The 26,937-nt window shown below is 42.1% G+C and overlaps 2 protein-coding genes across 3 annotated transcripts; both read right to left on the reverse strand.

Moving 5' to 3' along the window:
• Positions 1 to 1,398: 1,398 nt before the first annotated feature.
• sinhcaf (SIN3-HDAC complex associated factor) lies at positions 1,399 to 8,059 on the reverse strand. Of its 2 annotated transcripts, XM_085461556.1 has the most exons (6): positions 7,873 to 8,059; positions 5,312 to 5,439; positions 5,077 to 5,176; positions 4,855 to 4,978; positions 4,417 to 4,567; positions 1,399 to 3,634 (listed from the first exon to the last, which is right to left on the reverse strand). In XM_085461556.1, exons 2-6 carry the CDS (start codon positions 5,437 to 5,439, stop codon positions 3,316 to 3,318), a joined length of 822 nt encoding a protein of 273 aa, XP_085317682.1. In that variant the 5' UTR covers positions 7,873 to 8,059; the 3' UTR covers positions 1,399 to 3,315. The 2 variants fall into 2 exon arrangements, with proteins under 2 accessions (XP_085317682.1, XP_085317681.1); XM_085461555.1 differs by lacking the exon at positions 7,873 to 8,059 and having other exon boundaries at positions 5,312 to 5,445.
• Positions 8,060 to 8,923: 864 nt separating this feature from the next.
• On the reverse strand, positions 8,924 to 26,069 carry LOC146704413 (DENN domain-containing protein 5B-like). The gene is made up of 22 exons (XM_085461541.1): positions 25,993 to 26,069; positions 25,389 to 25,705; positions 21,821 to 21,930; positions 20,436 to 21,150; positions 19,134 to 19,321; positions 17,336 to 17,842; positions 17,003 to 17,234; positions 14,743 to 14,893; positions 14,507 to 14,597; positions 14,293 to 14,412; positions 14,056 to 14,208; positions 13,851 to 13,929; positions 13,682 to 13,757; positions 13,439 to 13,567; positions 13,220 to 13,341; positions 12,836 to 12,981; positions 12,625 to 12,743; positions 11,960 to 12,147; positions 11,719 to 11,801; positions 11,160 to 11,286; positions 10,872 to 11,046; positions 8,924 to 10,163 (listed from the first exon to the last, which is right to left on the reverse strand). The coding sequence occupies exons 2-22, from the start codon at positions 25,495 to 25,497 to the stop codon at positions 9,980 to 9,982; spliced, it is 3,804 nt and encodes a 1,267-aa protein (XP_085317667.1). The 5' UTR covers positions 25,498 to 25,705; positions 25,993 to 26,069; the 3' UTR covers positions 8,924 to 9,979.
• Positions 26,070 to 26,937: the final 868 nt, after the last annotated feature.

Below are 26,937 nucleotides of genomic sequence, written 5' to 3' on the forward strand. Positions count from 1 at the left end.
ATTTAAGGTACTTTCTGACAGTGTTTTGTTTTGGTCGCTGCAGAAGAGAAAGTTCTTAATTGCATTATTGTTTGCAAGTCATGGACGGAAGTTTCAGTGACAATGAAATACACGACATATTTTGAGACCTGTCCGGGATATATCCCGCCTCTCGCCCGGTGACAGTTAGGATAGGCTGCAGCACAACTATGCGAGGAAAAACGAATGCATGCATGGAATATATTTCGAGTGTATATGACCTTTAATGTTTAAGCCTTACAGTGAACTTGAAGAGCAGCAACATAATTAGCCTCATGTACATTTGAACTGCTATGTTTCTCTCTCTTAAAAAAAATAGTGTAATAGTGTAATAGAACTGCTTTTGCTTCAGAACTGCTTCTTTGTGGCATAGATTCAGCAAGGTGCTTCAATCAGTTCTGAGATATTTTGGTTCAGATTGACATTATGGCATCACACAATTTCTGCAGATTTGCCAGCTGCAGATCCATGATGTGAATCTCCTGTTCTACCACATCCCAAAGATTTACTAGATCGTGATCTGATGCATGTGGAGGTCATTTGAGTACAATGAACTCTTTGTCATACTCAAGAAACCAGTCAAAGATTATTTGAATTTTGTGACTTGGTTTTGTGACATATCCTGTGGAAATCAGCCATTAGATGTGTACACTGTGGTCATAAAGCAATGGACAGGTTTGGCAGCAATACCCGTGAAGGCTGTGGTATTTAAACAGTACTCAATTGGTGCTAAGTGGCTCAAAGTGTGTTAAGGAAATAGTCACCACACCAGCAGCCTGAATCTTTCATACAAGGCAGAATGGGTTCATGCTGTTTATGCCAAATTCTAACCTTACCACTCTCCACCATTACCACTGCAGCAAAACTAGAGCAACATTTTTTCAAACTTTTTACTATCAAGTTTTGGTGAGCCTCTGCAAATAGGCTGTTCTTAGCTGACAGGAGTGGCACACGTTGAGGTCTTCTGCTGCTGTGGCCCATCTGCTTTGGTGGTCAACATGTTATGCACTCAGAGATGCTCTACTGCATACTTTAATAGTAACGATGAGTGGTTATTTGAGTCACTGTTGCTTCCTATCAGCTCAAGGCAGTCTGACATTTTCACTCACTGGCTATTCTCTTTTTAAGATCATTATCTGTAAACCCTAGAGATGTTTGTGCGGGTAAAACCCAGCAGATCAGCTGAAATGTTCACACTGATACGTAACATGGTGGGAAATGTGCTACATTTGCAATCTGGCTTGCTGATTAGAGATTTGCCTCAGTTAGACAGGTGTATATGTATAATGTAATTATGACATGCACTCCCATATTTAGAAGATAACGTCCCTCTTTCTCTCCCTTTCCGTCTTACACCAATAAATTCAGTCACTCCATACATCCAGAAAGCTCACAAAATTACTTTTTATTAAGGGAAAAGTAAAAAAAAAAGTACATGATGTATAAAAAATACAAAACCATTTTGTCTAACTTGTAAGTTAAGTAAATGCATAGCAACAATACATGCAAATCTAGAGTTATGTATCCTACTATTGTATCCTACTATTCTGTGACATTTTTAAGCTACAAGGTAAAAAGGGAGAAGTACAGTTTGGTTGCAATCTATCAGCTGTTTCAGTCTACATGATAAAAATCCAAAGTGATGATACAGAATAAGTTAGGTTGCACGCAACTCAACCGATGAGCAAATAAATATTTAACAACATTTCACAAATATTGACAACCACTAATTGAATGCAATGTTAACCAAAGCCTGCGTGAGAATAACATTCGACTTCTGATGAATAAAACCGTACTATGAGTAAGCTAAAGATGAAAAGAATTCACTTCTCTAAGTAAGGATACAAATAAATATGAAATAAATAAATAATGAAACCTATATAAAGAGTCATATGACTCATCCAACCCCTTATGTACATAACACACCCGCTGCTCCTGACTACAACATCACATGTATGAAATTTCATATTAGTGTTATTTTTAAAACATACATATAAATGACCTCGGACAAGCACAAGTGTCCATAGAAAACCTGCATTGATTTGACATTGGGTGAATTTCAATGTGCTTTGGCTTTCATTTGATAAATAAAGTAATATTAGGCAATATATCACAACACATTTGTGGTATATAAGAGGCAATGGCATAGAATTTTAGCTTGTATAAAGTCTTTTACCGTATACTGACCCGGGAATGATGGAAATCACTGATATCGATATTGCTAAAATGACTGATAGACCGATTTTTGTGTTTTGCTGTTGTATTGTGTGGTATTATTATGCAAAGACACTTTTATTTGTTTTTTTTTTTTACATATAAAAATAAGTTAAAACTTCAGAAAAATGGATCCAAAAAAATAAAAGTAAGATTTACAATTTTTTATAAGGCCATGCAATTTTTAGAAGACTCATACATCAGATCAGTCGGTCTTTTGGATGAGTGGGCTTGCCATTCATGCAAAAATGCACTGTGTGTGTTGCTGAGGCCACAATAAATATTTGTACTGTCCCTTTTTGTTCCTTATACCAATGCAGATTTAACACTAGCGCTGTCTGTAACACATAATTAAGGCTGGTGTATTTGCTGTTGAAGCTGTGAATAGGCCTTATTCAAATGGGACCCATACGTATTTACACACAGAAACGCTAATCCAGTCTAAAAACCACAAACTCTTTGTTAGGAGGGGATGTTGTCGTGAGCAGACAGAAAAACAGAGGGTTACTGTACAGGTCTGTGCTCCATCAGTGTACAGTGTCATTCATTCCAAAACGGGAGATATCCACCATTAAAAAAAAAAAAAAAACCCAAACAAACTCAGATATCAACTCTGAACAAAGAAACCAAAATTAATTAACCCCATTATATTAGTCATCTTAACATATATGCTTATAAAACATCTTCACTGAGATGGGTTCAGCTGTGTTTGTGAGCTTTAAGTAGCACCTTTTTTTCTGTAAATAAGTGGATGTATTGCGTTTTGGAATAAAATCTGATAAAAATGTACCAGCAAAGTGGAGCTCCAGCATTTCAAAGTAGATCAATTACACCGAGTATGATGGTCCATCGTCGGGATGGCAAAAATATTAAATACAAAGTAAAGACAGACAACGGAGAAACACAACAGTCCATAAGTTATCATTTAAATGCAATCAACAATCCTCATTATGGAGAAAGGATTTTTCAGCTGCTTTGTAACTGAAGGCAATCTGAGGCCACTTTTTTCTATAAGTGCTTGAGAGAAAAAAAACAGCACCTCAAGATTTCTTCAGAGATGTGTGTGTGTGTGGGGGGGTGACTTTACCACCCTTCCTCCCCCACCACCTCACTCCTGACTGGTGGCGATGCAACATGCAGCTGAGCAGACTCTGCACTTTCACCACAAGTTGCCATCTCCTTCACTTCCTCTCCCATCTGGGATTTTTCCACACACACCCGACCTTCCTCTGCCTCCACCTCTTCTTCCTCGTCCTCCTCCTCCTCTTCCTCCTGCTGCTGTTGTTGCTTCTGCTGCTGTTGTTGTTGTCGTTTGTTGCGGCAGCACGGTTTGAACAGGTGGGGGTCGATGAGCACCTCCCCAAAGCGCCCCTTGTAGATTATTCCACAGCACACCTTTTGCCTGCAGAGAGCATGAAATGAGACAGAAAGCATTATGGCTCTGTGTGTTTACTGTTATTTAATTGCATTAAAATGCATTCAGTGTTGAATCTGGGTTATCCTGGATTAGCATGGCACTTCATGTGTTAAAGGTAGTATTGAGTATTTGACAGAAATGAATGCATTTTCCTGTTGTTTCTCTGTCTGACAAACAAAAAGATGTGCATTAGGCTTAATATATAAAACATCAGGCACCACAAAAAATGCTCTAAGAAAAACGAAATTTTTAAAAATGTATTGAAAAACAAGTCAAAGATCAAAAGTCAGTTATTAAATCTATTTTAAAAATGCAACATTTTAGGGTTTTTTTGTAAAATATATTTTCATGCTTTGATAGATTACTGGTCTCAAGCAAGTTTCAAAATCTCTACAAACTTTGCCAATAAAACATTACAGATTGTCTGGAAGGTAAAAGTAAACTCAAATCCTAAATACATTTTTAACAAACCTGGAAAATTGTCACTAAAAATAAATGCAACTATTAGTTAATGACCCAAAACGAACAAACAAAAATTATTTACATACAGTAATAAGCAAGTAACAGTTAGTAATATTAAGCTAAATACATAAAGAAATCCCTTTAATGTCACTGTAATCCAGCAGGGTGGGGCATCGGTGGGAGTTTCACCTGTATATGTAAAGCAGGCGAAGGCTTGAAGGTTTAAATACAGTTAAACCACTTGTAGTAGATTATTCTAAAAATTAAACCTGTAGATTAAAGAAGTGCTTCACTGTCCGCCTTACCTCTTCCAGTATGTTAGGTCCAGAAATGAGAAAACGGGGGAGCGGCTGGATCCTGGGCTGAGCTCTGTGTCGGACCCCTCGTCTGACAGGTTGCTGTAGCTGGGAGACTGAGCAGGGGAGGCACTGGAGGTGGTGCTGTGGGCATCTGAGTCTAGAGGACAGAATAGGACAAATAATATATATATATGTATATTTTTTTTAAAACCTGAAAAAACCTGAATGAAGTAACAGGAGTGCTACTACAATCCATTAACCCAGTGCGCCTGGAAAGGAAAGGTAAAGTAAAACTGAAACGTTGTGGTACAAACAGATGTGTGCTGGTGTATTTTTAATGTCCCGATCCCACAGAAATAAACACCTTTCCAAACCTACCTTTTTTTAGCCATTATTTTGTCATGACTTTACCATTTTCCTCAAATATACATCATAATTACTTACTGTGTCTTTTCAGCTCTTTCTGAAGCCTGTTGATCTGGCTTGGCCGTGCTTTCTTGGAGATGGACTTTATTTTCTTGGGCCTGGAAGTTAACTTTAAGCTGGGACCTCCTCTGGCATCAACAACCTGGATGAGGGACAGGAAACCGGACGAATTTGTATAATTTGGGTTTTATCATCACCATAAAGTGATAGGCCGGTCATGCTGTCAGCACTGAAACTCACATGGTTCCAGTTCTTCTTGGTTCCCACAGGGAGTTTTTTCCACCGTTTCACAAGGAGCACGCAGGCATTACAGATTTCTCCAGACCGGCTTTCGCTCAGTCTGGAAGACAATTTCAGTTTGTGATGAGGAGGAAAAAATGGAAAATCTTTAGCATCAATATGACGTGCACAGCCAAAAAACCATGACAGGTATGGTTTGCCTGCAGCCCCGCACATGCTCAGGTGTATCTCTTACCCAAAGCAACTCCTGAAGTCTTTCTCATAGCGCTTGCTGTCTGTGAAACGAGAGCTTGACGACTTTGCACGGCAGATGCAGCAGCCGTCCAAACTCCTGTACATTTTAGGCTTGTGAAAGCCAAACATCTGCATTCAGGGGAGAAAAAAGGGGGGTTAAATGTTTACATATGATCAGTGTGCACCGAGTGTTTACTGCTGCAGCAGCAGGAGGAGGTGGGGGTGGAGGAGAACACTCCCTTCACCCCTACATTTGCAGTGCAGGTCAGAGGTGAAGCACAAATTTCAGTTAAGTCTGCAGTGAGCGGACAAAAATGTGTTTAATCGCCAACAATGTTCACGGAAAGCAGTTTTGCTGGAGCATCTCTCCGCTTTGACCCACATGGAAGGAGAGACAGAGTGGGGGAAGTAGGTCAACAGTCAGACAGCGTGTCAGACAGATAATGTCACCATGCTGCGCTCACAGGATTCACGCTTCGTTTTGGAAACCCAAAATAAGATTTAGGCACGCAATCAGTGCGAGCCTCCGGGCCGCACAAGATGCGTTATTCGTCACGAGGTGGAAAGACAAACTGCAAAATGTGTACCGCGTTACTAGAGAAATGCCAGTAAAATATTATACATCACTGCGTCCGGGGGAAATTACTCGAAATGTAATAAGCGTGCACAGGAATTATGATTTATGTTGCTAGGCAAAATTTAATCTCTACGGCACATGTAGACCTGAACTGCGGCAAAAACTGTGAGCCGCGCCCCCCAGACTGGGCTTTTTTTTCTCCTCTTGCCATCAGTCCTCGGGGTCTTCTGACAGTGCGGTGCCATAGAGAGTAAAAAAGAGCAGGAAAATGGCGAAGAACTCTCACTCTGCATGATTAAATCAGATACTAGATATTGGGCATTTCTGTGGAGAGGTCAGTTTAAAAAGCAACACAAGCCGACATGAAGTAAGTTGCATTGAGAAAGGAATACCAACTCTGGCACTTATTCTAACCTGTGACACAGCTAATATATTAACTGTGGGGAAAAATGGGCTATACCTTAATTTATAAACGATTTCACGTGGTATAGTTCCTATACAACAACAGAAGAGATTCAATAGCACTTTACTGTTGCGCAGTTTTATTTGTAGTGAAGTGCAAACATTGTTTTTCTATACTAAAGTCCTTTTAAACAAGACGTGCACCTAACTTGCACTTCGAAAGCTAAGAAAGCAGCATTCATTCAAAAAAGAAAATGTAACCAAGCAATTTAAATAATAAAACTAAATAATAAAGGGTAGAAACTAATTTGTTTCTACCCTTCGCGTGCCTCATCTGTAAATTACAGACGATCTCTGCAGCAAAATACAGTACGTGACGCAACTCAACATGGCAACACACTTCAAAGGCGGAGGCAATGTGGCGAAGGGGGTGTGATGCGATTTTCCGCAAAAACTGCAACATTTAAAACAAACGCTAAAAAGAAAGAAAAATCACCGCGAAAAGCTGCCGAACTCGCACGAATAACACCCTCGCCTTTCAGAATAAAAGAAGACACCGAGCAATGTCCTCTTTTTCATCGAGAGAAAAGTGCAAGTCGCCAATTTTCACCGCCCACTCCGCCAGCGAGGAAGCATGGCATGCCACACGACCTGCTTCATGCGCACCCATTTTATGATGACCATCCTCCGCTTCCACGATGCCGAGTTTATACCTCAACTTTATGCTAGGGGATAAACTCGGACTAACGTGTTTCGAGAGCACAAAAAATAACAAATAAAATCGGCGGGCTTGGTGTTAAAGGGGAGCTGCTCTGAAATAAATGTGTAATTTGATCTTTACTCTTTGTTATTCCAGAGCCGCGTCACTGCAACAATCCACAATCGGCTACATGTGCGGCAAGTTCAAAGCGGCGGCTCTCGGAAAGTCGCTTTTCTCTCCGGTTTCTCCCACAAACCACATTTTTTATCCAGCTTGGCTTTCCTGCTTTGGTTGGGGATTACTTTGCGCTCGCGGGAGCGGTTTTGTTGACAGCGGTGGCCGCGTGCTGAGACGCATCTCCGCTCCGGGTGGGCGTGAGAGGTTCAACTTGGCTTGCCTAGCAGACAGAAAATGTGCGGCACACTGCATCCACGCTTGTCTCCTTCTGTACAAGAACACATTTGCAGCCCAGACGCTCACATTAACCCACTTTACCACGTTTACATTACCGATAAATTGTCGCCGAAATGCGCCGAGCCAACCCATAATAATAACAGCAGGAGCACGAGCACCAGCAGCCATCCCCCCCTGCTCCTCTTCGTGCCCGCACGTGAAAGCCCCTTCAAACGCATTTTAAACGCACATTTGCGCTTTTCCCGCTTTCCTCCCACTTTGCCCGGTTAGTTTCGTTGTTTCTAAGGTGACCTACAAATACCGCTGACCACCAAGTCGGGTCCGCGCAGCAGGCCTTAAAAATAAAAAAAGAGCAATTGTTCGTGAGACATCTCGAAGCTTGTTTCTGAATTACGGCCCTGAAAAGCGCGGCGAACACTTTTAAAAGGCTTTTTAAAGACGAGGCCAGACGAACACAGACAATCGTTACCTTTCTGCGAGTTGTGTGGAGCTGATCCAAAGTAATAACAGTCCGAATACCGCGTCGTTACGCTGTGACTTATGAACATCTACCCTCATCGGTAACCCGCTCTCTTGTTGATGTCTGCGCTTGTGGACGGGACTAGAGTTGTGGACTATTGTGCGCATGCGTGGTATCCACACCTCCATTTCAGAGTAGAGACGAGGGCTTTTTTTTTCTTTTTCTTCAATCAAACTATATTTACATAAACGACGTATGACGTATGCGTGCGTCTGCATTCTACTGGCCTTATAAGGATGGGAACATTGCGCGGGAACAGGGGGCTCGGCCCCGGTTGCTATGGCACATTGGAGAATGTAAGCAAGGGGGCGGCGCCTGTTGTTTTACTACAGGACGCCAGATGGCTCGTCTGGAGGCCTACGGTTTTTCAGGGGGCTTGGCGTCTTGGACGGCAATGGGGCTTTTTGTTGATTTGAACGGATCAGATTAGTAGTAAATAAAAGGTGGGTGAACGTAAGTCTCCATCCAGTGGTCAGTTTAAGGCTAACAGCAATGCAGAAATAAAAAAATAAAAAAATATTAGCGCCTTGAGTATTAAAAAAAAAAAAAAAAAAAAAAAAAAAAAAAAAAAAAATCACATAGTTGTATTTTTGTTTTTACATTTACCAAGTTTATAAGAGCAAGATTCTTCATCAGCATCAGTGTAATAGTAGTAAAGTCAACCTTTTAATAGCTGGCAATCATTTTAATCCAAGAGTCTCATCAGATATTTCAGATAAGCGTCACAAAAAACATCAACAAATGGCACTTATTTCAATTTTAACTTTAATCTTGACCACACACTTCATAAATAACAGTTCATTATTTATTGCTTTCTCTAATCTGTATTTAAAGGAGAAAAGAGGCTTGGTCATCATAGGTTACATAGTGCTTGCGGGATAGTGCAGGAGACAGCATTTTTCATAATTCCTCAACTGTTTAATTGGATGCAACATCAACATAATACCTAGCGGTTTTGAGAACATGTACTCTATTCATTGTCTGATTTTTTTTCCCCCTCTCTCCCTCTCTCCCTTTTTTTGCAGACAATTGAAGAGCTTAAAAACAAAACAGCATGACTACTGTCCACACGAGAGAGTGTGTCTGGAGTGGGATCCATTGTTGTTACGCAGACACAAACAAGATGCCTTTGTAGAGGAAAAAAAATATGTCACAAATTCAGTACACCAACAACAAATAGGAACATGGGATGGAAGGATGAAACAATCCTATCAAAGATCTGATGAAGCAAAATATTTACAATCAGAGAGAAGTGAAGGGGGGGGGGGGGGGGGGGGCTTTCTGACAAAATGACAAGGACTATTTAAACTGACACAACTAGGACACCAGTTTGGTTCCAGTGTTTTACCAACTGAGGATTTCGTGAGCACAACTCTGCGTCACATGTGACCCCAAACTGAAATAAACAATGAGAAACAGGCCAGACATTACGCAGTATAATAATAGCATAACATATCTATATATATATATATAAAAATTTAACATTATAGAGGGGTATAATAATTTGTTTTGACTATTTGCTAAAATATCAAATGAAATCAAAAATAATTATGGTAATAATAGTAATAACAATAAGGCCTGAGAACTGACGTTTGAGAATACAACACCAAAAGACATAAAAAACAAAAAACAAACATATTCTGGCCATGCATGTGCTTAGTTTAAAATTCAAGTGCAAACAACACAGCAGTAGGACAGGTATGGTTATCCTAGTGTTAGGTACAGTATAAATGACGTGAGCAGGGAAAATATTGACTGTAGATGTGAGTTTATTAATGACCCTCCAGTTCTCCTCGAGGAAACAGAACTTCACAGTGTAAACAAGCACAGGACTATTTCCTGAAGCAATCAGAGTATATAAGACATGTACATCAGTGAACAAGGCAATATGTTTGGTGCTTGAGTTGCCAGCGGTTTTGTCTAGCTCACTGTCCATTTTGCTGATCGTGATGATATGACAGAGTCACATTTCGCCAAATGTCCAAATGTACCTCCCTTCCCCACTCTTGGGAAGATGAATATCTGAATCTGTCAGCGTAGCTGCTAAACTCAGAGGTCAGAGGTCAACTCCTTTAACCAGTGCTGTCTCCAGAGTGATGGCGAAATCATTTAGTGTGTGCAGCATGCGAGAGAGGGAGTGTACAGCAGCACGGTCCCGCAGCAGAGCACCGTCCTCGTATGTCCGAGCTGTGAGGGGACAGTCTGCCAGCAGGGGGAGCCACAGAGAGAGAAGCCGGTCCCTGCCAAGACGAGAACACCGATGGTCAATAACGGGGTCATAAATAAAGTTTGTAGAACGTGCTGAAGCTTTCAAGCACTGCAAGGTCAATTGTATTCAGGGCGTCAACTATGATTCTTAAACTTTAATAATATTCTTGAGCTACTATACTGTTATCATTGCAAACTGCTATGATGTATGGTTTGAAGGTGGTAGCACAAACGGGAAACAAATGGAGGTGGAGCTGAAGATACTAAGATCTTCAATGGGAGTGACTCAGACAGACAAGATTAAAAATGAGTGCATCTGAAGGACAGCTCAGTTTAAGCAGTTTGAAGACAAAGTTAAGAGGCCAGATGATTTAGACACAGGAGGGACAGTGGATATGTGGAAGAAAGGACAATAAATTTGGAGATGCCAGGGAAGAAAAAAAGAGGAAGACCACAGAGAAGATTCATGTATGTAGTGAAGGAGGACATGCAGATGGTTGGTGTGACAGAGGAGGATGCTAGGGACAGGGTGAGATGGATACAGATGATCTGGCCAAAAGCAGAAGACGACGACGACCGCTTAAATTATTCTGCTTTATATAAAAGAATAGAAAAGAAAATAACCTTCCTGCCTGTGATTGCTTTAACAACATCTTCCACCTGAGGAACGAGGGTGTCTTGCAAAATGTTTTCTTACAACATCAATTCAGATTTCAAAGGGAGTTTCAAAATCTGCTCACCTAATTCCCAGACAGACAAAAAGTTGGAATTTGCCCTCTTTTCCAATATTTCTAGGAGAGGCGTTGATGGCACTGACGTAGTGGCACAGCAGGTCGCAGGGCGGGCCCTTTGTCAGTGTTGATCCGTGCAGGTCACCCATCTGATCAGCAGTCTCCATGGAAGCCACGGCCTTTTCTGTGGGAAAGCATTGGTGGACCTTTTTAGTTTAGTTTGCAACTTGAGATGCAGATTAACTCCCCACTAGATCAAGACAGGAAATAGACGTCACCTCTTTGATTTACACTTACCCACAAAGTCCCAAACGAACACATTCCTCTGAAAAAGTCGGTTGGATTTGAGACCATGGAGGAGGAACTTCTCCAAGCAAAGCACCAGACCTCCTTCACCACACAGCAAGACTGTCAGGTTTCCCCTCTGGGGTGATAGGAATGGGAGCAGAGAGTTAATAGACCTACTTCAAACAAAAGCTCATGTTACTGTTTATAACAGTCTCATATTTGTTAAAGTAAACAGAACGTATGCATGTACATTAAAGCTTGTGTACTAAAGACGTTATTAAAATGAATTAGAAGCCTTTTATAGCCAAACTCAAGTGATGCATCAGGTCTCTGCTGTGCTCTTAACGGAGATGAGAAAGGCTAGCCTGATACACAAGAGAAACAAATGAGGCCCGCGCTGGAGAGGCCGGGGTAATGAACCATGTTATAGATAAAAATAACACAGCGGGAGGCTGACAGTTGCTGCAAATATTCTCCTGTCTGCATTAACTATTTTGTCACCCTTTCAGCTTAGTGAGCCGGCAAGTAAAACGAATATAGCACTTGTCTCACACACGCATACACACACCTCTTGTTCAGGTTTGTGGAAATGCTTCACAAGGTTATTTACCGCCTCCCTCATGTCCTCTTGTACTTCAACAAACGGCATCCCTGAGAAGATGAATGAAGTGCAGTTAGCAACAGGAACACGAGGATGAATAATGAAACTAAGAGGGGAACAGAAAGGTGATCCAGGAGCAGAATCATCTGCTCGTTCAACAAGTAGGTCAACTATTGTGCTAAAGAATGTGTTCTTTGTCAGGACGTACTGCTACGGCTGCCAAGTGATCCGAGGACTGTCCGCACACTCTGAGAAGGAGAGGCCAGCTCCGGAGGAGGTGTCCCTGTCAACCTTCCAGCATCCTCCTCCGCACCAGGTGACACCAGCTGACCAATGAGGACTCTTTCCAAGCTGCCGTCCCCCACGCCTTTACCAAGCCATCGGCCGCAAGGGAACCTTCCAAGAAACAAAGACTGAGCGTTACATTGTATTCAAGATTTTAAAAACGAATAAAGACTACATAAAAAAATAAAAGGATTTGGCTGAAGGGAGAGCCTTCTATTATCTGCTACGGTTTTGTGTTTTAACTTGAGGCAGTCATTAGGGTCAAAACGAAAAAAAAAACAAAAAACAAACATATTATAGATAATGTAACTTCAGCTATCAAAGTGGTTTGAAAATTCAAATTCACAGAGTCTTTTTCCTCTGCATAAAACAGCTACATACTTTCTGCATCAGCTTTTCTAAGCAACCTTTGGGTTAAAGTGTTTAGAGATTTCAGACATCAGATTTTGAACAGCTGGATCATCTAGCCTTTATTATATTTTTAACACACTATCAGCCTGTGAGCTGATGTTCATAAACAGTATCAAATGCTGTGCGAGGTCAAACGCAGCTTTCAACGACCGAAGAATATCAGAGGACGAATCTTACTTGTAGGTGTGCCCTGTAATCTCATTGTACACCATCACACAGTCAATGAGACACTTGGCCAGCAGGCCCGAGTTCTCCTGTCCCAGCTGCAGAGTGCTCAGCCTGCCCAGGTTCTTGCACTGAAATCAAAACCACAAATCACAGTAAGAGCAGCTCTCTGTGTTTGTGTCTCCATCGGCTGTGATGTTACAACAGAGGGATGAATACCAACCTGGAAAAAAATTTCTTGTGTATTCTTTGGGATCTGTCTAACTCCAGAATCGCCCAACTCTCCTGACACACACACCCAAGGATCAACTGTTGCCATGGCGATGCTCAGCTTCTTCATGGGTATTATAACAACACGATATGGAATACCTAGAGAGACACGCAAAATCACGTTTTATGCATTTGTCCCTCTTTTTTTATCCACTGCCCAACTCTTCTTGCAATATATTTTGGCATTAGGTTTCATGTTTTCTCTTTGATGTCTGGAGGGAGGGTCTTTTTGCAGGGACACTTTTAATCCGTGTTAATAAGGAGGAAGTTAGTGTGGTTGTCGTAATAAACAGCACAAAAGAAAATTTTTTCTGCTGTTCAAGCTCGCATGACTTACAGACTGAGGTGAAGACACGTGTAAAGCAGAGGTAGTCCACGGTGTTTAGAGAGAGCAGGTGGAACAAAAACTGCTCCCTTTCTTCCTCGCAGAGCAGGAATGCATGAGGTTTGTACAGCTGCCTGTCAGGGGCCCAAGAGAGAACAATATCAGTGATACTGCAAACTAAATTAATAAAAAAGCAATATTTCTGTTTATTTATCAACTGTGAACTCTTACCGGAGCAGCTCCTGATTTGTGAGCAGCTCTTTGAGGTGTTGGGATAGTATTTTCTTCTCTAGAGCCAGGTGGATCCAGGCTCGGGCCTGACCCACATCAGACAGACCCTCACTCATGGTCTGGATAAACCTGGAAGAACGACAGACCGGCTAAAAGGAGCTGCAATATTCAACTTTTACACTAATAATATCCTCTGAGCTCATCTAGAAAACTAAAAGCCCCTTTCATCAACTGCCTCATTACCTCATATCCTGTATTAACGATCCTCTCAGGGGCAAAGCGCCATCATCAACTGTTCTCTGGTCTGAACAGTTAGATCCTGAAAAGGCAGAAAAAGCACCAATTATGAGTCCATTCTTATTTCAGTGATTTCCAAAAGTAGCTCAGTACAGACGGGGGGCTGTGCTCTGACCTGGAGACTCAGCTGGTGCCTCCGTCTTACCCTGGGCAGCTTGGTAGTGAAGCAAATGGGACCAAAGAGCAGACTTCCCCTGTTCACAATAAGCAGTAGTTAATTTCCAGCATGCATGCAATCATCTGCCATTCCAGACATTTTTCTAGGCAGTCTCTTCACATGGAGACATACAGCGCGGTCTTAGCATGCCACGTGAGCTCACCTGTTTCACCTGCAGACCGTGGCCCCATGTTCTCTCCAGCAGGTCACACAGGCCGTGGATGAGTGTGTTTTCCTGCAGGCCTGTGATGCTGGCCTCTCCCTGACCCAGTTCCACACTCTCCTTCCCCATCCTTTCCTTCAGCATCCGTTTGGTCTAAAAAGAAGAAGATTTTTGCATTAACCTTGAGTAAAATAATTAGGAACATTCCTATTTTAAGCACCTAACGAGAGCGCTTACCTTTAGACGACACTCGCTGAGCAGCCCATCAACAAACTCCCGGTGCGTCTGAGTGATAGCTTGAGGCGTCAGGTCAAGTAGTTTAGACTGGCGGAGATTCTTCCTCGCAAAGGTGTATTTCTGTTGAATAAACAGGTAACATATTAGACACACACCCCTTGAAGCCTGCATGCTAATCTGTGTGTGTGTTTTTTGACACACACACTGTAGGTACCTGTCTCTGCTCGTTGTCCACTCCTGACTGATCAGAAACTGTGGATCTCTTGGGTTCAGACCTACGAGAGGCTGTGACACGACTGGACCACCTGATGACACAGCAAAATAAAATCCATAATTTTACACAAATCAGAGTAAACCAGTCACGCCTGGAAATAAAGTTTTAATTATTTTCATTACTCACTAGAAACAGATTTTAATTTAATCTTAATAACAGCAGGAAACGAATCTCACTTGTTGGTGTTCTGTGCCTGGGCAAGGACATCCGCCTGCAGCTTAGGGAAGTAGCCCGGGTGATGACGACCCTGGCCAATCCTCATGTCCAGCAGGTGGGGGTGTATGGCTGTGTGGTCGGCCTTCAGCAGCCTCCGCTCGATGGTCTGACCTGCAGAGAAAAAAGTGAACAAAAAAACATTTATTTTTGTTTGTTTTCATTTGTATTAATTAATTAATTTTTAAAGGGATTTCACATTTCAATTAAATTAGTTATTTCCATGAATGGCTTGTGCATAACACCCTAACACAGTATAAAAGAAAGTAACCATGTTATGTTATTCTGGAGTCTAACGTATGGACTTTGTGAATTGTGAACAATGCCACAGACCAGCCACAGAGATGAAAGGCTGGCACCACTTCAAAGCTGCAGCTTTGCAGCAGTTTTCACAGGACACAGAGCCCTGCTGTCCTCTGCTTATATAATGCTCACAGACCAGCATGTGCCTCATTCTTCTCTAATTTACTAGTTCTACCCATCTTTTCCCCCTTACATTTCATTCGATCCCATTGCTTTTTGTGTTCCAGTTATCCACCAGGTAATTTGGTTTTTATTTTGTTTCAGTAATGTTGAATGAATTACAGTTTATATGGCTGCATAACCTGGTGCAAGAATCCCCCTAAGCACAGTTTATGCAAAATCCTCAGTGCTTATCACAAAAGGGAGAGAAAGGCCAAGCAGCATAATCACCATATAAACCCAAACAGACGGGCAGATGGTGTCAGATTTGCAGATTCCCTCTGCGAAATCTGGCATCCAGCTTCATTGCATAATTTTGCTCAGATTTCCTTTAATATTTTTGCTATATCCTAATTATATTCTGGAAAAACCATTGGTGAAACAGCGTCAGGCATCTACTTAAAATACAACTAAAGTCATGGATATTTTACACATTTTACAGACCTATCTAAACCATGTGATCATGCTATTGTACTGAAATAACTGCGTTCAGCTGGTATGGAAGAGTCTAATAAAGGGTTTCAGATAAAACTCAGTGCCCCCCTTGTATTATCATAGGTGTTCCACAGGGGTCCACTCCTGGTCCTCCTTACTTCCACACGCAATGCATAAACTATACAATTTGTGCTTGTTTTGAAGTCTAGTAAAACACAGTGTATGCAACTCACTCAGTCACCTGAAAGTATCCAGCCTACTTTCAACATCTAAACCCTTGATGTTTATAAAACTGGAACTGTGCTGAGTGTTATAAATACTTCTAAGACCCACCTGGAACGACTTTACATTTTTTTTGTCTGGACTTGATCAAGCTGACATTGTTTATATGCATGCATTTCCCACCTTCTTTGAAGCCTCGGTGCGCCACAGTGCACTAGCACGTTTCACTCTCAGTTTGTCCTATTAGAAATACAACAGTGGTCCTTCCTTAACCCTCTGGGATCAAAGTCTTAACCCTAATCCTACCCCACACTTTGGGAGAGCAGCACTAACCTTTGCTAGCAAATTGTGGTTTGTAATATCAAACTAAAACAAATACCTGAATCTCAAATATGCATTGAGATGATCTAATATAACACAGAATGTGATTCAGAACTTTTTTGCTATTCCATTAGTTTACAAGTATCACTTTCATAAAATATCTAAAAAAAAAAAAAAAAAAAAAAATACTGTATATTTATGCTTTATGTGTGTGTGTCCTTAAACTGTAGTGTTTTTTTCTAATTTAATTAAATTTTTTAAATACATAAGTCCCTCTTTGCAATGACAGTACCCATTTAAAGATTTATTATTATTATTATTATTATTATTATTATTATTATTATTATTATTATTATTATTATTATTAATAATAATAATAATAATAATAAGTTACCAGTGGCTTATCACAGGGTTTCATTAGCATGTCCAGCTTATTTAAATTACTATATGTAATTATTAAAATGACGATGAGGCTCCTTTATTTGTGTATGCATATATATTAGCGCTTGTCAGAGCTCCACTAAACTTACAGGAGCTAATAACTTATCTCAGCATATAAACTTTACTGTCCAATTTGCATGAATATCTATGAAAATAAAGTCAGCTCTCGTTAGGACGCCAACATCTAAACTGGTGTTTGTATGTGCTCCTTGTTGGACAGTACAGTATTTATTATAATAATAATAATAATAATAATAAGACTTATAAGAACATGTAAAATGTTTCATGCCACATTTCACTTTCCCCCCCATCCCTTTGTGATCCTGGGCACCTTCACAGTACCTGATTCAAAGAGGGTAGTGCATTTCCTGTAAAGACAACTACAGGAATCTTCGCTCCCCGTGTCATACAGTCGTTCTCGCTCTAAACGGCTGTCGAACAGCTGCTGTAGTGGCTCCCTATCTGCCCAGCGAGATATAACCTTCCCATCCACAAAAGAAGAAAACATGGATGTCTCCAAGAACCGGGACAAGAAGTGCAAGTGGCTCGCTGGCTGAACGGAGAGAAAGGAACCCTAAAACATTGAAAAGCAGGGGTTTACTGAATGAAGATATAACAATAATATGACTTATTTCAGATAAATGCAATCTATCAGTCAGTCATCCACTAAAGTACCTTATCAAAGTTGAACATCCCCTCTCGGTTAGTCAACCAAGAGTCCAAATCCAGAGCGCTGTGGATGACGAAGTCATCATATCTGCCAAACATTGCAGCAAAACGTCCTGCAAACACCTCCCTCAGCTGAATATTCAGCTTTGCAGCCTTCAGTTCTTCCTCCTCCTCCTCAAACACGTGTCCCAGTGTCTTCCCTCCATCTGACATCTTTCCTCCTCCACACCTCCTCGCCAGAGCCTGCAGCCTCTCCAGCACCGCCAACTCCTCGCCTCCGAGGTTCCCGTTCCTTCTGTCCTCCATCAGATCCTCCAGCACCAGGCTGCTTAGCCGAGGGGAGGAGGAAGAGGCGGTCGTGGGCTTAGCGATCACACCGCCCTGTGGAGGCAGCCCAAATTGCAACAACACCTCACTCAGTTCCTGAATGAGTTCAGTCTGATCCGGAAACTGGGGAAGGTCTTCAGGAGCTTCGACGCAGTGGTTGTCAATGTCCACGAAGCACAGGTTAGCCTGTGTTAGAATATGAGACAAACCAGACAGTTACAATACGACAAACAATTTTCAGTTTGCCCATCAATCAGATAATCATAATAGGTTTATCCTGTCACAATGTACAGACAGTTATCTCATCCAGACAGAGTGAGTTGAGCTTTACCCTCTAATTAAGCTCTGAGATGGAGATTTACACACAATTAATAGATTCTTAGCATTTCACTTTGATAAGTGCAAAAACGCAAACAGGATATTAGCATGTGAAAGATTATCTGTTATCGTTGCAACAGGAGACAATGTGGAAAGTGCAATATCAGTCGGCGATAGCGATGTGAAACCTTTGCAAAAAAATAAAAAACAACTGTGCCCATAAAGTTGCCAAGCAACAAACCACAGAAAGATTATTTTTTAAAACTGCCTCTGTAAGCAGCAGCGGAGCTCAGCAGTGCTCGACAGTCAGCAGCCACACGACCTTCAGCAGTGACCTCCGGCAGTGAGTTTTTAGCCTCAGGGGAGATGAACTGCAGAATGGACTGTTAAAGTCGACTCTGTTCAGCTTCATCCTTCCTCCAAGTGCCATCACTTCCAAGTGTTTGGTTTTGTTTTTTAACACATCTTTAAACCAAACAAGACAAAGAGGAGAAAGAATAGTCGGGGAGGGTTGTTTCACATTCAGAGACTACACAAACGTTTATTTCACCAGAATTAAGTTATGCTCTGTTTCCTGATTATTCTTCGGATCAGTGGACACACTGGATTTTTTAATGCATATCAAAATGAAGGACTACTAATTAACTGCAAACACTCAAATATGTATGATTAAGATGTTCCTCATTTTCTTCAAATTGCAGGGCCTTGGGGGAAATAAGTGGTGAGCTCTAATTCTGTTTAATAATTCATCCAGCCCCATTATTCTGCATTTCTGGAGCTCTGCACTTTTGCTTTCATCCCCTCAGAGCTGTCTTACCGCTGCCTCTTTTCTGGGGCAGAGAGACTTCAAAGAAGCTTCAGAGGCAAGATATTCATGCAGCATAAAGTGATCTGGGATGCAGGATTGGATTTGAAAGGGGGAGGCAGCTCAGAAGAAATGCATCATCCCAGTTCGACATGCTGGAGGCAAAGGGTGCGCTCCATGAACCATGGAGCGGATAAGCAAATGGCTGCAAGATCGTCTAAGTTTTATGGTATATTTTTAGATCCTTTTATTTTAGCTTCTATTAAAATGTCTGCATCCTGCAGTTTTGACTGGTACATTCACACGGGAAACGGCAAAGACATTTACGCATAATTTTCCCTCTGAGTGATGTACCTCATGTGGCAGATTGAGGGAGGATCGCTGAGCTCCATCTCTGCGCTGGATACCCATCAGGAATGGCACAGGAGCGTCGAGCAGGTGATGTAGTGGTGCAGAAATGATGGGCAGGTAGATGTGTTGCCACTGAAATGGGAACAGCAGTGTGTTGATGCCCTCTGCCACAGTCATCAAACGCTGGTAGTCTGTATACAGAGACATCCGAACAAAGCGTTAAGCCGTCTCTGAGCTCATTCATATTCCTGTTACACAGCACAGTTAATGACTACGGAGGTCTCATCACCATATCACTAAGCTGCACTGTCAGAGCTTCCAAAATTTACCCACAAAAACCCATCTGTCAAACCCAGCACCCCCTCGATCCTAGAACTATGCACACATAGGCTGGGCTTTCCCACTACTTTTTGTTTTAGGACAAACCACTTGCAGGCTTCATGTCATATTATTGTGTTAAATACAAAGAACAGCTGCTTTTCTGTATGTGCAGTCATTATTATTAGAGTTCAAAGGTGTCATTATAAATGTTTTTCATATCCAGCATGTGTGCGCTTCAAAAGTTAAATCAATATTTTAATGATGTCAACAAACAGACTTGATATGATCTCTGAGTGACATGTTAACTCTTCACCCTCTTGCCCAAATATGGTCACTTCTGGTTCCTAAACACGAAATACAGAGTTTAGAAACCAGTGGGTGACATCACCGTGATGATGTCCATCTTTTAAGTACAGTCTGTGGTCTATCCCTGCAGACACCTGTGTTAAAATGCCAACTTTACAGCAATAAAAGACTTTTTACAACCTGCTTATGGCTTTAGGATCTACAGCGAATTTATGTTGCAGTTATTTTTTTATTGAAATCATCCCTTTAAAAACTACTTAAGCTTGAAGTTACACATTATATTGTTTACCTTGTCTGTTACTTACCATGGCAGGTATCTGTCCCCATACAGTCTATGGATGCAGCTATCTAACCAAATTAATTGGCATTAACTGATAACGTAGCACTCCCTATCTAACCCTAACCCTCTTGTCCAAACTTGGCCACTAAGAAAAACCTAACATGGTGGCTGAGCCTCCTTAATGATGATTATGGTGGTCATAGTATGAAACAACACATTTTATGAACATGAATAAGTCAACACATGGACATAAAGCAAGCACGCACAGCACCAGGAGCTTGAAACTGAAGCAGCTGCGTGAGACTCAGCTGTCATTTATTTTCCTAATTACGGCTTTGCTTTTCCTGTTACATGCCAAAATATCTTGCATGCATAAAATCTGTAATTTCAGTGCTTACCTGAAGAGTAAAGCAGGACTTGTGTCTCCAGAAGTGCACAGGTAAGTAGTTTCACCATGCTGTCCACACCCAGGAGGGAGAACGCATCTCCAAGAGGATACTCCCCCAAAGGAAGCTCACCTGGCCCGGGCCGCTGGCAAAGGATGGGCCCTTGCACCCCATGGAACCTCAGCGACCTTCCAGGTGGAGGCAACGGCACCTCGTACAAGATGTTATGGATGTAGCTCTCTAGAGGGAGTGGTGGGGCTGTCTGTGACGTCACAGCCTGGTGGAGCTGAACCAGAAACTGTCGTGAAGCTTGAAGAAAAGGGAGCGGCGTGACGAGGCAGAGGGCTTTGGACACATACAGGGTGTCTCGCGTTGGATCGAAGGAGCCTACACATCCGAGGCAGCCAGACACCCCAGCCAGAGACTCGGCGTCTGACTCATCCAAGCTGCTCGCAAGTGAGTCCATACTGGAGGTGGAGGGTGAGGAGGCAGAGGAAGAGGAGGATGAGGGAGAGGAGGCCAATGAAGAGGAGTGGTGCTCCACATGGTGCATCTGACAGAGTGTCTGCATGGCAGTGATAATCTGAGGACTGGTCACCTCCTCGTAGAAGGTGTGAACAAAGCCGTAGGAACGCGTGCCATCGTCGAAAGAAATCGTAAACGAGTGAAACTGAGGATCGAGTCTGTCTGCTTGAGTGCGAAAGGACAGCCCTCTGGGCATGCAGAGCTGGAGGACAGAGGAGAGAAAACAAGAGATGTTTTAGTACAGAGTGACAATGTTCAATACCGACCTCAAAAAGTATATAAATGGAGGGTTAAACCAAAATATACAACAGCAAACATCAGCATCCTCCATCCTCCAGACACTTCAACCTGATAAAACTGAAGTTTGCCACCATCAAAAATGGCAATTATTTTAAATATTCTTGTGCTAGCATAGGCTTGATTTTGTCCTACAATGTAATCAGAGCAAAAATCCACCCCTGGGGGGGGAAAAGTGTGGATTAGCTACATAAAATGACATGCTTAAAAAGACCCCAAAAAGTAAAGCAAAGCCAGAGGAAGGTGCTTTTGCACAATATATGAAATGGTCTAGAACAAACCAACACTGATTCCACTCCGTCTGATTACTCATGTAACTGTGAGGCTGATGCTGCTCTCATCATCCAGACCTGTTTTGCATGTTTAGATGAAAGCAAGACTGATGAAAAGGGGCAGAAAATAAGCCAGCACGTAACTCCTATTACACTTCCCTCCAGCTGACTTTGCCTCTTCCATTATTCTCCATCAATAGCTGAAAGAGAAACAAAATCATTTGGCCTTCTAACAGGCACATCTTGTCCTTCAGCTGCAGATGTAACAGAAAATGACCAACACTGTGCAATCCAACATCTCACCATGTTGACAGCATCTTTATTGAAGGGGTTCCTGTCTGTATTTTCAGGGTAATGAGCCAAAACCTTCGATTTGAAGGACCGTCGAACAGGGCTGTGCTCAAAGCCCTCACCTGAAAGACAGACAGACAGACAAATTGAGTAAAGAGGTTATTCTATTAATGCAGGGTGACCTTGATCGATGCTGAACCAGAATTCATAATGAGACAGAAAGGACAGACCAGAGGGCATCAGAACATGACAGCAGCTTTGATTAATAAAAAACGACCAGGGCAACCTTGACAGATAGTAAAAAGAAGTTCATGTGCTGCAGCAAAGTGGGAAAAGCCACTCCAAGAGTTATGTAACTCAACTCATTAGCATAAAGAAAAGCAATGCAACAAGCCTCATCCCTGACACTGCAGAAGGGAACTCTTTAAACTGATAAGAGGTGCTGAATTCAAAGTGCATGCAAGAGAACTATATCCCACATAAATTGCTGCAGTGAACACATGCATTGCCTCGTGTGGTTAAAGTATCTCTTTTTTAAATCTCGGCACCATGTGTCAGCTTCTAGCTCGGGTTACATACAAAATGCTGTCTGTGCGAGTAGATGAAGCTGCAGCAAAAAAATAAATAAATGAATAAATAAAAAAACGGGTGTATGATTCACAGAGGGTAATCAGCGAGGTACTTTCATTATTTATCCTCTTTCTAAGGGGGATGCCCTTGAACAGTACTCTTCTTTGTGTTCCCTGCTTTACTAGCACACCATCAACTCTCAGAGACATTCACTGGAATCGCTGCACAAGAACAAAATCATCTGTAAATGCCAAACCAGCTCTGCAGCACTCATTCGACCCTTCAGGAACATCCACATCACCTGCCCACGAAATGACGCACGCCACCTCAAGAAACTGCGCTGCAGGCAGAGCGAGGAGCGAGCCACTTCAAGTCAAACTGACTCAGACCGGTAGGTGGGAGACAGCTAATGGACGAGAGTGACGCGGGGCGGGAATGGCAGTGTTCTTTACTAAGAATACAAATTAGTGTCGGCGCTGAGAGGCACAACTGAGCATCGCTGAAGGAGTTGCCATGGTTTCCATTTCCGCCGTGGCCTCGATGATCGCCATCGAGACAAAGCTTTTGTGCTCGTCACAGGTTACGTCAGCCTGGGTTTTATCAGCTGACCTAATTAAACCGCCACCCCCCCCCGGCTCTCCTCCCGACACGGGTTCCCACCAAACAGCTTTCACAGACGTAGATGCAGCCTGTGTGTGTTTCACGGGGTAACAGAGCAAGGGGAGGTGGAGTGGAGTGGAGGGAGGTTTGTTTTAGTGTTTGAATGAAAGCTTAAAGGCCTGTAATTAGCACATTAACAGACTCACTAGATCCAAGAAATGTGCTGGATGCTTTACATCATCTGTAGGCGTGAGAATAACTATCATTTTCACACCGATTTGTCACAAAAACAGTGACGAATGTCTCATCCAAGTATCCAAATTCATTACAATGGTCACTTTAATATCAGCCGTGTCTTGTTTTTAGTGTTTCATATTCATTCCACTGTCCCTAAAACAGGCCAACTCCATCAGCCACCAGTGAGCAGCCAATAAAGACAGACATCCATCACTTTCACCAACTAAATTACCTTTGCTGTCCCATTCATCACACCATGACATGAGCAGGCATAAAAAGTAGAGAGATATTAAAATGACAGGCGTGTCATCTGGTACTGACTGATGACACTTTAAATCACTCCACCACTGATGCGCCTGACCACTGAAGGTGACTCGCACGACCAAAAAAAGAAAAGAAATTTTGGTTTTTATCTTAGACTTGAAGCTCAGGAACAAAGAAAGCACCAAGTGCCTAAAAATATGTTGAAAAAAAAAAAACAAATGAATCAAGCAGAATGTCTAATTATATAATGAGATATAGGCTTTACATCTCCCTGCACAATAAAGCTCGCTCTGTGCGATCAGGGACTACTCCACTGATGTCATATCTCTCCCCTATGTAACCATCATCGTGCCTGCACGGGCGCTGAAGCGTCGGCCATTCAGCATTCCAACAGGCAACGTCATGTGAAATCTGATTAGGCTGCAGAAACACAGTGGCATGTATTGAGAGGCTAACAAGGGCAGATTGTCTCTCGGTGGGCATTCACCAATTACACACTCTCACAGAAAGAGGAACTGTATATGGGACACATTTAGAGCACATAGTGGGCTATAACTTGTGGAATACTTGTGAGTAAAGGAGAAAAACCCTCACACAGGGAGAGAAATCCTTTAAAGGAGCAGAGCCCCCCTGCAGCGATGGGTCTGCGATGACCTGCTGTTACATAAGTACAATGGTGTAGCTCAGAGACAGTAGCCAAGGAGGCAGCTTTCTAACCCAGTGGTTAATTAGAGCTTTAAAACAAAACAAAACAAAACAAAGAGCAAAAAAACACAACAAGCATGTCTGCTAAAAGCCCCCCCATGAGGAGCTGTTTCACAACAGCTGCTCCAGAGATGAGGAGAATACAGGGTGTGACTGCTGCTCCAGATCTGGAAGTGACGCTCAAGGTATTCAGCACACCTGCGATGTGACCGTTTTCTCACAAACACCGCAGCGCACGTCACACGAGCCTCCTGGGCAGAGTTGTTCTCAGCTCAGTGTCAACAACTGGCTGCAAAAGGAGGTGACGCCACCTGATATTTCTCTATTTCTTAGAGTCTTGTCAACCACAAATAAACCCCAATAAGCAACTGAGATGAGGAGACTTCACCGCAGCCCAAAATATGACATCACATCCCTTTCACCTTCTTGGTTAAAAGAGGAAAATAAGAATGATGGGTCACTTTCTGTTTGAGACCACCCCAAATCACGTGGATTAATCAGTACATTTTGATTCACAGAGGAGTGTATTCTGGGAGCAAACAGCCCTGCCTGGATGTTCCAGCTGTGTTACAGCTTTAACGAGCAGAATTAGGACGCTGCTGTTTTCCCTCGATTCTGCCCTTTCTCTCCTGTGATCCCGAGGCAGGTGTAGCAGTAGATGACTTGCAGAAACCATAAAATAAAATCTAATGTGACACAATACTAGACTGAAAATATGATGAAAACTCAATGAACACAGCCGCCAAGTGATGTGTCCTAAACAGGGGTATAATATAAACAGACCGCACCTGGGATACAAAAGACAATATATCAGAAATATTCCTTTCAATGGCTTAAGACTGATTGGGAAATGATACAATGCACATCATTTGTCTTTGCTTTCACATCCAACTGATACTACATGCTCAGAGACATGTACAAATCCTGCCCAAATATAACCTTATATTTATCACATTTTTCATATATTTGAGGATATTCTGCACAGGCTGCTCACACATATTATTTAGAGCACTGACAGGGAGAAGAAAAATCATATTTAAATGGCTGTCACCCCTCCCCACACAAACAGAGACACAATTGGGCAACACAAATAGGCCTATATGAATTACTAAATATATAACCTGGCTAATGCTGTCATCCAACATAACATGCTGCGTATCTGTGTATTGGCGGGTGTGTCTTTTTGTCCTTAAATATCATCTACCTGCTCCATCGTCCGGCTCCAGGCCCGTCTCCGTGTCCACTCCACACACAACAAAATAGTGGGCGAAACGGCAAGAAGCCGATCCTGTGGCGGCGGCGGTGGTGTTCATCCTCGACGCGTTGTGTTGACGGTGTGACACAGCTCCGTTTACTTCTGCTTAATGCTGTAGGTGTTCATAGCTGGCGCTGGTTTTTAATCCGAAATCCTCGAAGCTCCCGCTGCGCGTCCCGATCCGCACCCACTGAACCGCGCTGTGACTCTGATGGAGTCAGGGTGATCCGGGGATGGTCATCCAGTTTGTTCAGAGGGGGAGGAGGCTGTGTGGAGACAGGCAGGCAGGGAGGGAGGGAGGGAGACAAAGGCTTAAAAGCATCAGCGTCCCCCGCTAAAGTCTGCGTCATTTTCACATAGATGTTTACGAAATTCATCTGTAGCGCAAAACAATCAGTCTCATAGATCATCAGGATTCTCATTTATAATTATTATTTTTGTCGGTGGAGATGATTACAATTATTTATTGCACAAATGCAGATCACGGCCGGGAAAACTCTGAAGAAAGAAATTAAAACAACGTTTTCGACATTTTGGATAAAACTCCACTTACCGTTTACTAATTACCGTAATACTGTGAAAACGGTCGTGCGCCCTACAGTTGGCTGTGGATTTGCAGGAGCCTCCTAAAATCTGAGAAAACACTTTAGACCTCAGCGTTTCATTGGAAGTTTTTATGGGAAGTTCGTGTTGCCAACTTTAGGCATGGAGTTTGGAAGTCACGAGCTTATTTTACCAGTCAGGGGATGACTAATGACTAATGCATGATGGGAAGTTTTGTGGGAAATGTAGGATCAAATGGTTCTGGTGCTTGATCCCTGAGTCGAGATACTAATAAATAAATAAATACATAGTTTTATTAAAAATCTGCAGTTGTGTTAGTTAGCAAGTAACATGAATTTAATGTCACAGCGCAAGAATAAGTGACCTCAGCTTAATTTTAAGATTAATCAACTTGATGTGTTTTTGTTTATCATGTCCTAAAAATGTGTTTTTATGAAAATAAATATAAAAATCCCTTTTCACACAGATCTGTTTTGGTTGGATGGATGCCATCTGAGCCAGACAGTTACAGGAACACTTCTCAATTCATTATTGATTAACAAATAAATACACGTGCCAAAAGTCAGACACTAAAGACACCATCAGTCATCCACAACATTTAGAGCCTAACCATCAGCAGTCGAAGCAACTGAACTCCAACTCATTATCTCTATTAGTCGCTATGCTTGCCAAATACCTCCCCAGTTATAAATGATTAAATGGAGTATGGACTTTGTCTTTTGTCTGCGGTGTTTATTTTATTCTGATGTTTTATTTTTTAAATTTGTCTGTTGCGAGATCTCAAACTTTACACTCCATTTACTTTAAGTCAGAGTTGGTGGAGACCATAAAAGTCTTTAAACCTGTGCTGAAGTCAGGGCACACCCTGTGTGCTCCAGCTCTCTGGTGCATATTTACCTCTGTAAAAGATACTGCTATTTCTACATGTTTAGTC

This window comes from Copadichromis virginalis, linkage group LG7 (assembly GCF_057382275.1).
Source record: "Copadichromis virginalis isolate Kocher_CV1m ecotype Utaka linkage group LG7, C_Virginalis_male_GT1.1, whole genome shotgun sequence".
NCBI classification, from domain to species: domain Eukaryota; kingdom Metazoa; phylum Chordata; class Actinopteri; order Cichliformes; family Cichlidae; genus Copadichromis; species Copadichromis virginalis.